Consider the following 12243-nt stretch of genomic DNA (forward strand, 5'->3'; position numbering starts at 1 on the left):
AACTATATTAATATCAGACAAAGTAAACTTTGAGCAAAAGTTTGAAGTAAGTGTCTGTACATAATGATAAAAGACCCAGAAAATCAAACAATTCTGAACTTGTATACAGTGAATAAAGTGCCCCAAAATATAAAGCAAAAATTAACAGGAATCAAAGATAAATGCCCAATGAAGTAGGGGATTTTTTTTTTACATAATTTTCTAAGTTAATGATAGATTAAGCAAACGAAAAAGCTCATTTTTTTTAAGCTTATTCTAATGGACATATATGAACTATGCATATCACTTGAAATTGGTTTTTTTCGGGCAAATATGAAAAGTCTTTGAAAATTGATCATGTATGAGTGCATAACATGAGCCTCAAGAATTGTCATAAAATCCACATTCTTTGAGTACACTGCAGTTATGACAAAAAGATAAAAAAAATCCCAGCTGTAGACGTTAAAACCCAACAAAGTTTATAGAAACATGAATCTAAAGAGAAATTGTAATGGAAGTGTGAAAATACTTAAAACTGTACAAAGGAAATATTAAACTAAAGTTGTGTATATAGCTAAAGCAGTATTTAGAGGAAGGTTTATAGTCTGAATTCTTCCATTGAGAAAGAAAAAAGGCTCAGTATGAATGAATTAAGCATAAAAGGAGTTAGAAAATTAAGAATATAATAAATCTAAAAGAGACAGTGAAATTGCATAAATCAGTGATACAGAAAATAAACATTCAGTAAAGAGGATCAATGAAACAAAGGTTGATTCTTTGAAGAGACTAAGAATAGAGAAGTGTCTGGTAAGATTTTTCAAGAAAAAGAAAAAAGGGACATCTCAAATAAACAGTAAAAGGGATGAAAACATAAATATAACTACTGATTCAGTAAAGAGTAAATGAAAAATTGATGTCATGAACTTTAAACCAACAGTTTTGAAACATACGTGAAATGTATAAGGAAAAATATGCTTATCAAAATTAACACTGATTTAAAAAGAAACAGAAAATATGGGTCCTGCTTTAGCCTCGAAGTAAATTGAATCTCATAGTTTAAGATTTTCCCAAAATTGGGCAGTCCCGGTGGCTTAGCGGTTTAGCGCCGCCTTCAGCCCAGGGCGTGATCCTGGAGACCCTGGATGAGTTCCACATCGGGCTCTCTGCATGGAGCCTGCTTCTCCCTCTGCCTTCTCCCTCTCTCTCTCTCTCTCTCTCTCTCTCTCTCTCTCTCTCTATTAAATAAATAAAATCGTACAAAAAAAAGATTTTCCCAAAATGAAAACGGCATGCCTGGATAGCTCTAGAGGTATGTTCTACCTAATGTTCAAAGAATAAATCATTCTATTTATATACAGACCCTTCCAAAGGATAGAAGAAAATATGATCATTGATTTATGAGATTGGCAATACTGTAATGCAAAAGACAGATGAGGATGAGGTAGAAGAGAGGAGAATCTCAATTTCACTCATGCATTTGGCTACAAAAATCCTAAATAAAATGTTAGCAAAGCTTATCCTGCAATGGAAAGATAATATCAGGTTGGGTTTCACCAGGAAGGCAAGGCTGAATAATATTTGACAATCAGTTTTCTGGAAATAACACTTGAGGTGAGTTGTCCCAATTCTGAATACACAGAGATTGGACAAATTGCACTGTACACACACCCACAGATCTCTGAAGCATCAGAGAACTAAGAATGTGGTAAAGAATCACTGGGCCATCATCTGGAAAGGATTGACCTACTTTTCCCCTGGAGGTGGGGAGTGGGAGTTTACTGACCACCGAAGAAGCAAGTGAGAGGCTGAGTAGTACTTTCAGAAGTCATACAAAGCTAGAGCAACTGAAGGTCAAGTCCAGAACCCACCAAAGTGGGTGCATATGGAATATGGAGGGAGGTATTGGTAAAGTCCTCATACTTTGGGTTGGCCTGTGTCCTTGGACTAAGGGTGAACTTTAAGAAGAATAGAGCAGGTGTGCATTGCAGCCCAGCTTCAAATCGTCTCAGGCACAGGAAATGCAATAAAGTTACCTGGTATCATAAGGGTCCCCAGGTGCTAGGCAGAAACAGACAAATCCTCTCTGAGAAAGATGATCATCCTCCTAGGATTCAGATTCTTTCCGTATTTTTTCAAATTCAATGAGTGGCATGCCACAGAAAATCATCAGGCAAACAAGAAACAAAGGCAACATGGATAAGAACGGGTATAAACAACAAAATAGAAACAGACCCAGAAGTTATTACAAACACAGGGAGGGGGTGGAAGTCACCAGTATGTCAGTCTATTGCTTAAATTACCAGGAAATGTGTTAATAAAAAAGCTGGGGAAGGGATCCCTGGGTGGCGCAGCGGTTTGGCGCCTGCCTTTGGCCCAGGGCGCGATCCTGGAGACCCGGGATCGAATCCCACGTCGGGCTCCCGGTGCGTGGAGCCTGCTTCTCCCTCTGCCTGTGTCTCTGCCTCTCTCTCTCTCTGTGACTATCATAAATAAATAAAAATTGAAAAAAAAAAAGCTGGGGAAAATAGAGAACTGCACACAAGAGGAGAAAGTAAATTTCAGTTTATGAAGGAAGGATGGTGCTATTTGTAAAATAATTTGTTAGGTATATGAATCTTTTTATACTTTGTGTACCTTTTTCTGTGATATATTTTTCCCAGCTAGTATTTTTTTTAAGATTTATTTATTCGACAGAGAGAAGAGAGTATGTGATCATGAGCAGGAGAGAGCATAAGCAGGGAGAGGGGCGGAGGTAGAGGAAGAAGCAGACTCCCTGCTGAGCAGGTAGCCCAACATGGGACTCGATCCCAGGACCCCAGGATCATAACCTGAGCCAAAGGCAGACACTTAACCAACCGAGCCACCCAGGAGCCTCATTCTGTTTTTTTTTCTTTTTATTATTATTATTTTTAAAGATTTTATTTATTTATTCATGAGAGAGACACAGAGAGAGAGAGAGAGGCAGAGACACAGGCAGAGGGAGAATCAGGCTCCATGCAGGGAGCCCGACGTGGGACTCCATCCCAGGTCTCAAGGATCACACCCTGGACTGAAGGCGGCGCTAAACCGCTGACCCACCCAGGCTGCCCGATTTTATTTATTTGAGAACGAACACGAATGGAGTGGGGAAGGGCAAGAGAGAAGCTGACTTCCCACTGAGCAGGGAGCCTAATGCGGGGCTCCATCCCAGGACCCCGGGATCATGACCTAGGCGAAGGCAAATGCTTAACCAACTGAGCAATCCAAGGGCTCCCGCCCCCTCCCGCTCCAGCTGGTATTTTAAAATAAGATCAAGAGTCCATCATTGTGGGCTGATTTAAAACTTCATCTGTTGGAAATCGGAGAATTAGGCCTATACCAACAACCGCAGAGAAAAGCATAGATAAAAACTTTAATTCTTTGAAAAAGATCTAGATTGGCACAATGTACGATAGCATTCTTTATGTGTAATACATGTTATTGTTGAATTGCCTCACTAGTAGCTGTACAAATGGGATTGTTTAGTGATGAGTGTCATACAGGGTTGTGTCCCAAATCCTTGGGTGGAGGAGAAAGACTTGCTGCTTTCTTAGGAGAAAGTGAGACATTCGTTAGTTGTAAAGAATAAATGTTTTTGTCTTTAAGACCTAGAAACCTTTTTTTTTTTTTTTCCTGAGTTTTAACTAAAGTCTCCTGGTCACTTTTTCTCTTTCTACAGAATGAACATGTCGATTACGTAGATGTTGGTGGGGCTTATGTAGGACCAACTCAGAACAGAATCTTACGACTATCTAAGGAGCTGGGTCTAGAGACTTACAAAGTGAACGTAAATGAGCGTCTTGTACAGTATGTCAAGGTAAGTCTGACATTTTACTCAACCCGTGGGAGAGCATCGTATTTGAGAAAACATTTTTTTAAGATTTTATTTATTTATTCATGAGAGGCAGAGAGAGAAAGAGGCAGAGACACAGGGTCTCCGCAGGAGCCAGATGTGGGACTCAATCCCAGAGCCCGGGATCATGCCCTGAGTCAAAGACAGACACTCAACTGCTGAGCCACCCAGGCGTCCCTGGTTTTGTTTTTAATTGTTTTTTCCTCAAAACAACTGTACCAATAGGCTCTCAACTTTACAGCAATTATTCCACCTTTTCTTTTTCTTTTCCTTTAAAAAAGCATCCTTGTGGACTCTGGGAATCGCTGCCCCGGGTCAGGCCTCAGCTTGGTTCTCCTCTACATCATCCACTGTTGCCCTTAGAGGCTGCACTCTCACCCCCAGTCCAACTGGAGTGGGGGTAGGAGGCTCTCAGCTGTTTTTCTGCTTCATCCTTGATGGGGAATGGTGGGAGGCAGGAGTCACCTGTTGCAGACACCCACAGACACAGAGCCCCAGGCAGCCCCTGAAGCACCTATGAGGCAATTCTAAGGCCCTAAGGAACACAGTAGTCTGAGACCACGTCTTAAGACTGAACACATATTCATTCTCATTCTTACCTGACATTTTTTTTAAGATTTTATTTATTTATTAATGAAAAAGAGAGAGAGGCACAGACAGGCAGAAGCAGGCTCCATGCAGGGAGCCCGACGCAGGACTCGATCCCAGATCTCCAGGATCACACCTTGGGCTGAAGGCGGTGCTAAACCACTGAGCCACCCAGACTGTCCTTACCAGACATTTCTTTGCACACTTTGATAATTTCCTCTGTATTGGGCCTGGACTCTTGGGAGGTCTAGCTGGGTTGTGTAGTTTCATGCTGTTGAAACGAGATTGTTTAAACTCTGCTGTTATCCATGCAAGAAATGGCAGCTGTTGCCAGTGTTTTTCTGTCTTACTGAAGCCAAACGTGGAGCAGCTGGGGTCTGGAAATGTGCCTTGGGAGGTCAAGTTTTGTGATCTGCCCCTGAGGCCCACTTCCTGGAACTAGCATCACGAGGGCAGGCATAATTGACTAATTTTTTTGAAGATTTATGTATTAATTAGAGCGAGCACATGGGAGGAAGGGGCATAGGGAGAGAGAGTCTTAAGCAGACTCCGCACTGAATGGGAAGCCTGACACAGGGCTTGATCCCATGACCTTGAGATCACCACCTGAGCCAAAACCAAGAGTTGGGCACTTAACTGAGCCACTCAGGTGCCCCTCATTTACTCATTCTAATGCCAAGATTGCCACACCAGTAACTGCATCATTTCTCAAGAGCTCTACCCCAGGCAATCACGTGGGTCTGGAGCCTCCAGGGACTTTTGGGCTTCAAGTTAAGGGTACTTGTGATGTATGCACACTGACACACAATCAGGGGATTGTGGGAAATTCTGATAGCTGGTTTGGGATGATTCGGGATGCTTAGGGGAAGTGTCTGGCCAAATTAGGTTCAGAGGTCAAGGGAGGAATGAAGAAAGTATAAAAGTATAAAAAATTATACAAAGTGTTGATGAACACTGGCTTCCATAGGCTTCACAATAAAAAAGAGAAAAATCCCTTTGCTTCCCCACTATATCTTTTCTGCACGATATGGTGTTTCCCTGGACTAGTCAATAATAACAACAGTGAGAATGATAGCAACTAACATTTACTGAGCACTTTTATGTGAATTAGCATATTTAATGTATTCACACTCAACTACTCGTTAAACGGTCATGCAAATTCACTGTCCAGTCCAACTGGAAAGCAAGCGAGTCTGATGATTGTTCTGGAATCCGAGCAGACTCATGCTTATAATCTCTTACTCTCTAACATTCAGGTGCTGAGAGATTTTTATTTTCCCTGGAGGCTCACAGTAAACAAGGAAGTGCTTTTTTGTTCTTGAACTCATGACATCCACCTTTTTAGGCAGGCACAGTTACCCGCATTTTACAGAGGAGAAAGTTGAGGTTCAGAGAAGTAAAGCCAATTGACAAGTAATGGTCTACCTACCCTGTGAGCTTATACTGTTAATGAATTTTAAGACTGACAAGGTAAACTAAAGATCACTCTTTTTATTTAAGACATAATCTCATTTAAAGAAAAGATGGTCTTTAGAAATACTATTAAACTATCCTCTCACATACTTTAACCTGCCAAAGAACACATATTTCCCCCCCAAGGTAGACAGCAATGTGAAGATAAAACAAATAGTGGGTCAGTTAGAGGTTAACTTATTTTATCTGAAAGAGTGCCATTCTGCTAGTGTTTCTAATAAATCATATCATTTCTGCAATGAGAAATAATCAGTGTAGTAGATGTTTTTATAATAACTAGGGAGCTATAAAGTGAGGAGGCCAGATTAGGGAAATTTTATATTCCATGTAAGATTATTAATAAACCATGTAACAAAACATAATTCTACTTCTTTAAAAATATCTCAGCTCTCACTGTTCCATCCACTTTTGGGGAGACACATGGACTTTTCCCCATCACCGTAGTGTATCGGGTTAATATTCCAAATTATCTTTGTGGAACTCTCTGTATCAGCTCTCATGACAACCTCAGCTTCTATAATCTACCATAGTGCATTCTTTTCAGTAAGTAATACCAAAGTGGTGGTGGGTGAATCACCAGAAGATTGCCATTGTGTAGTTAAAACAGAGCCATATTCTTTGTGGCTCAGATTGCTTCAGCTTTTAAATTTTCCCAGTATGCAGCCTTAAAGAATGCCTCAATTATTTCTTCTGTCAGCAGACTGACAGTCCTCCAGTTTCAGTTTATTCCAGGATGATTTTTAGTATTCACCAAAGAATTATTCTTGACCTTTGGTAGATTGCATTTACAGTGCAAATTCTGACTTGACAATGTGGAGTTTCAAGCCTGAACCTCTGAGCTGAGCAATGGGGGTAAACGTTCAGTGGTATTTTGCACCCTGTAGCATTTCCCAGGGAGTCTATTTACTTCATGCATAGAAGGTTCACATCGTTATTGCCAAATTCATTCATTGGTTCAATAAATAGTTACTGGATAGTCTCTTCTGTACAAGACATTGTTCCAGGCTGGAAATACAGTGGTGGACAGACAATCAAAGTTTCTGCTTGCATGGAGCTTACCATTAGCTAACATTTCTGCCTGTATCCTTGGATCTTATGAATAGAATACGTATTCTAATTCTAGTTTGGTAGATCCTGATTCTTTTTTCTTTTTTAAGTTTGTTTGTTTCTGCTTGGTTGGCTTTAGTAGTCTCTACACCCGATGTGGGGCTTGAACCCACAACCCCAGGATCGAGAGTCACATGCTTTACTGACTGAGCTGGTCAGGTGTCCTAGTAGATCCTGATTCTTATACAAAAGGTTTTTGAACAGGTTTTTTAAAGTAGTAAATTTGATATGGGTCTATTTAGGAGACTCTGATTTGTGAAATTAAATCAACCATGTTGTCTTTAACTTAAAAGGTGGATTTGAAGTGGCATCAGCTAGGTGTGTTTAAAACATTCTCTTTAGGGCACCTGGGTGGCTCAGTTGGTTAAACGTCTGCCTTTGGCTCAGGTCATGATCCCAGAGTTCCAGGACTGAGCCCCTGGTCAGGCTCCCTGATCAGTGGGGAGTCTGCTTCTCCCTTTCGCTCTGCTCCCCGCTCCCTCCGGGGGTACTCTTTCGCACGCTCTCCCTCTCAAGTAAATAAATAAAGTCTTTGAAAAAGATTCTTAAAAATTCTCTTTATTTCTTCTTTTCCTTTGAATGATATAAGGGAAGCAGGTGGATTTGAATGCTTCTTGGATTGATCCATAACTTGCATTAGTAAATTAGATGCACCATTATGATTATTTTATGAGTAAGTTTCATTGAGTTGCGGAGACTTTTTGTTAAGTTTTGCAGTGCTAAGTCTTGGAGAGGAAGGAAGAAACGCTTGATTTCTTTATTTTTCTTTTAATGGGATCTTCCAGATCTTAATAATGCAGGTAGGGTGTAGAGAGGGCGAACACTGCCTCCAGAGATGGAGCAAGGCATTTTGCAGGCACTGCTTTGAGGGAGAAATCAGCACATTTCTGCATTCCCACTTTCTCCTAGCTTTCACACCCTAAATGAAAATCGAGACTATAAATATATACCACACATTTCTTTTTAGAGAATAGTGTGATGAAGATTTATTTGAAACAACACAGGCTTTCCTGATAGTAACAGCTCACCAAGCAAGTTTTCCTAGTATTGTTTCTGTTCTTCCCACAGCCATTTACTTCAGGTTTCTATGCCAACAACTGAAATCAGAGGCTTTGCAGAATGTGTGTGCTCTGGAATACTAAGTAAAAATTTTTCTGTCGTTGCTAAGAGGTGAACTTTGTTTTAGCCAGTAGGCCATGCTGAAAGCAGAGGATTTATTTTTTCATAGTTTGTCTTTATGCTCGCCAGAAATAGCTGCGTCTTTGACCCCTTGATTTATAACAGAGTGTTTCTTTTGGATTAGGGACATGTATTTTTAAGCTGCTTTCAACACCTTTCCATACCAACTCACAGAAAGTGTATCTTTTGTGTTCAAAGAAAGTTATGCTTTCACTTTCAACTCTGCTCTGTAGGAACAGCAAGAAACCAAAGGCATTAGGCTTCTTGTGGGGATGTTACTTGTTGTGTTTTGGTCTCCTTTCTTTTAATCACGTAAATCCATCCCTCCTCACCCCGTGCATAGGTATTGCCTTCCATCTGTAATGTGCCTATACTTGTGTCACCTCGTTTGAGTTGCCGAGTGATCCTATGAGGTAATAAGCATTTCCTCCCATCTTACAGATGAGAAAACTGAGGCTCAGAAATCTTAGGTGTGCCAGAGTAAGGCTTTCTAGGTCTTGAGCCCAGGGTTCTACGGATCACATCACATCATTCCTTATCCCAGGCATAAAGTCAACTTGTAAATCCTTTTAATAAACTACTGTGAGGTATGACAAAAATCACCTTACCCTAGAAGGTTCTGAAGTCCTAACATGCAACTCAGGTGGGAGGGGCTCCTGTGGACCTGGCCTCCTGTGGACACAGGCACATCCTGGGGATGTGCCGGGGAGCCATATGTGATGCCATTCACCAGGGTGGCTTCTTCTCTTGCATCCTGAGCCATAAATCTGGAGTCCCTCTGGCCTTCAGTGAGCAACTGACTCCTGAGCAACCCCCAGGCCATCCCAGTCAGGCACAGCAGGCTGAGGACTACAGATGAGTTCTATTACTGTTAAAATACGAAGTCCAGAAGTCTAGGGCATGGTTTGGAATTGTTGGTTATGTATTCTTTTTGCTAAGTGATTTATGTGAACTCATTAGTCAAAGTATGATTGAGATAAGAGTATTTTATTTTATGTCATATCCTGCTTGATTTAAAAAGAAAAAATAATAAAAAGAAAAAAAGGGTAGGGTGCTTGGGTGGCTCAGTCGGTTGAGTGTCTGACTCTTGATTTTGGCTCAGGTCATGATCTCATGAGTTGTGGCAGGAGCCCTGCATTGGGCTCCATGCTCAGTGAGGAATCTACTTGAAGATCCTCTCTTTCCATCTCCCTCTGCCCTTTCCCTCCCCTCTAAAAATAAACAAACAAGTCTTTTAAAGAAAAGAGAAAGAGAGGATTTAAAATAATTTATAAAAGTCAGGGTAGAGATGAAAAAAAACCATTTAGGTAAGAACAAGCACATGGTGATGGGAAGGTACTCATGATAAGAAATTCTGTTTGATCATAGAAATGAAGTAATATAAGAGGGATTATTTGCTTTCTTCTCTAAATTACAGTTATATATGGGTTCTTAAAAGCAAAGACTAACCATGTTCATATATTTTCACTTTGATCTATCATTTAGTACAAAGATATATGGATGTCACTTGTAAAAAATAGTTTTTAGTAACTTCTATTCTTTTCCACCATCCATTTTAAAAAGACTTCATTTCTTTCTTTTTTTTTCATTTATTTCTTGTGTTTACAGGAGAGTGTAGACAGAAATTACTCTTGAAGCCTTATACTGTTTAGAAAGCTAGGTTAGGATCACCTGTGTGGCTCAGTTGGTTAAGCATCTGCCCTTCTCATGTCATGATCCCAGAGTCACAGGATAAAGCCCTGCATTGCACACCTAATGGTTAAGATAAATTTTTATATTATGTGCATTTTAACACAAGTTTTTTTTTTTGAGAGAGAGAGAGAGTGAGTGAGAGAGAGAGCCTGTACATGTGGGGTGGGGAGGGGCAGAGAGAAAGAGAGAGAGAGAATCTTAAGCAGGCTCCATGGTCAGTGTGGAGTCTGAGATCCCATGACCCAAGATCATGACCTGAGCTGAAAAAAGTTGGATGATTGACCAACTGAGCCACTGAGGTACCCCTACAATTTTTTTTAAAAAGGAAAAAAAAAACAGAAGGAAAAAAAAACATAGCAACTAACCTGACTTTTCTATATATTGGGCTGTCACTTCAACCAAGTAGAAGCTTTATGCTCTACAAACTAAATCAGACATTTCTCCCTGAAAATTTATAGGAAAAAAAGAAGGCTTTGAGAGAAAGTGGCTAATGTTGACCTAGCTCTCTTTTTTTATTTTTAAGATTTTTTAATGTATTTATTTGAGAGAGAGCGCGAGAGCACACGTGTGCATAAGCAAGGTGTATAATTCAGTGACATTAGATATATTCACACGATTGTGCACCCATCATCCGTTCACTCTTTTCATCTTCTTGCTATTCATTTTTATTTTTTATTTATAAAAAATATTTATTTATTTATTTATTTATTTATTTATTTATTTATTTATTTGAGAGAGCACGAACAGAAGGTGGGGAGAGGGAGAAGCAGACTCTCCACTGAGCTGGGAGCCCAATGTGGGGCTGGATCCCAGGATCATGGGATCATGATCCGAGCCGAAGGCAGAGGCTTACCTGACTTAGCCACCCAGGGACCCCTTGCTATTCATTTTTAATAGTTCATCACAGCAGTCCTTTTCTAACTATTCCTTGAGAAGTAGTCTAGAGTCACCCTCTGTGACTCAGTGAACTGGCTTTCAGTGGCAGCACAGAAAGGGCATTCGGTCAGACACAAAGGATTTTTCTTAAGGCTGTGGAGCTTTGCAGTCACCTCCTCAAGTGGGGCCTGGGCATTGTGGTTAATGGCAAAAAGAACCTTATTGGTGGAATGAAACATCACATAAGCAGCTTCCTTAAGAGAAATTGCTCTAGGCTCCATGATAACCCAACTGCTGGAGGTTCTGAGTTTTCAGATTAGAATGTAGTTGCCAGTTTGAGATCACAATCTCCTTTTTCCTCCCCCTATTTTCTACTCCCTCCCTATTCCGACTTTCTCCCTATTTGCCCCCTCTGCAGCCCCTACCTTGCCCCCACAGTACACACCCACTATCCCAGCCCAAAGACTTAATCATTGGTCTTGAAGTTTCAAACTTTTGTAGAATAGCCTAACAGTTGAAACCTGAAACACCCTTGAATGTCTTTTTTTTAAGATTTTATTTATTTATTCATGAGAGAAACAGAGAGAGAGAGAGAGAGAGAGAGAGGCAGAGAGACACAGGCAGAGGGAGAAGCAGGCTCCATGTAGGGAGCCTGACGTGGGACTCAATCCTGGGTCTCCAGGATCACGCCCTGGGCCAAAGGTGGCGCTAAACCGCTGAGCCACCCAGGCTGCCCTAAACGTCTTTATAAATCCCATACCTGGTCCATTCTGGGCACTTCCTGAAGAAGGGAAGTTCCGGTGTCCCAGGAGCACACATTGACCCAGCCAGAAAGTCTTTGGTGTCCTTGCCTTGTCCTGCCATTTAATGGGATTGATGCTGCCATATGTAGCCCTGTATTTCAGGCCTGGACTCTAATAAGCTTTTTCACTTCTATGTCAAGTTCATTGAATGAATACCTTTTGAAGACGGGGTGGACTGCAGAGTTTTAGTAAGTGGCAGTTTCCCCTACTTTAGAGGTAGAAGAATGCCATAAGAATGCACATATTTGGTTCAAGGTCCTACAGAAGTGAGTGAGAGAGACAGACAGATATGGAAGTGGAATTGATAACTAAATTCAGCACACATAGAACTTGAATCTGAAGGGACAGATAATGATCACAATGTGGATACCTTCTATTTGAGCAGTCTAGTATTGTTTGCATAACACTTCATTTTGCTGTTTGCTTTGTGTTTGGATTTTATGCTACCAGAAGAAGAAAATTCTGGGTGGAGTCACAGAAAATGTGAGTGTTAATTATAGTTAAGTGTAATGATCACTTTGATCCCGAAAACTGTTGAACTGAGTCCTTTTCATATAAAGGACTTTACTCATGGCAGGCTCTCCAAGCAGAGGGATCGATTCCTGGACTCCTAGTCTATTTCCTTTGATTCTGACAGTGCTTGTGTCATTTGTCAGACTCAAATGATACGCTGGA

The 12243-nt window shown here is 40.8% G+C and overlaps 1 protein-coding gene across 1 annotated transcript in view; it reads left to right on the forward strand.

The window, feature by feature from the left end:
• MAOA (monoamine oxidase A) overlaps positions 1-12243 on the forward strand; it is a 70262-nt gene that overhangs the window by 29070 nt on the left and 28949 nt on the right. The window contains exon 3 of the mRNA XM_025468801.3: positions 3677-3814. Within this exon, the coding sequence (XP_025324586.1) occupies positions 3677-3814 (138 nt within the window). The remainder of the gene's footprint in view (positions 1-3676; positions 3815-12243) is intronic.

The sequence above is a fragment of the Canis lupus genome, chromosome X, assembly GCF_003254725.2.
Source record: "Canis lupus dingo isolate Sandy chromosome X, ASM325472v2, whole genome shotgun sequence".
In the NCBI taxonomy this organism is placed as follows: domain Eukaryota; kingdom Metazoa; phylum Chordata; class Mammalia; order Carnivora; family Canidae; genus Canis; species Canis lupus.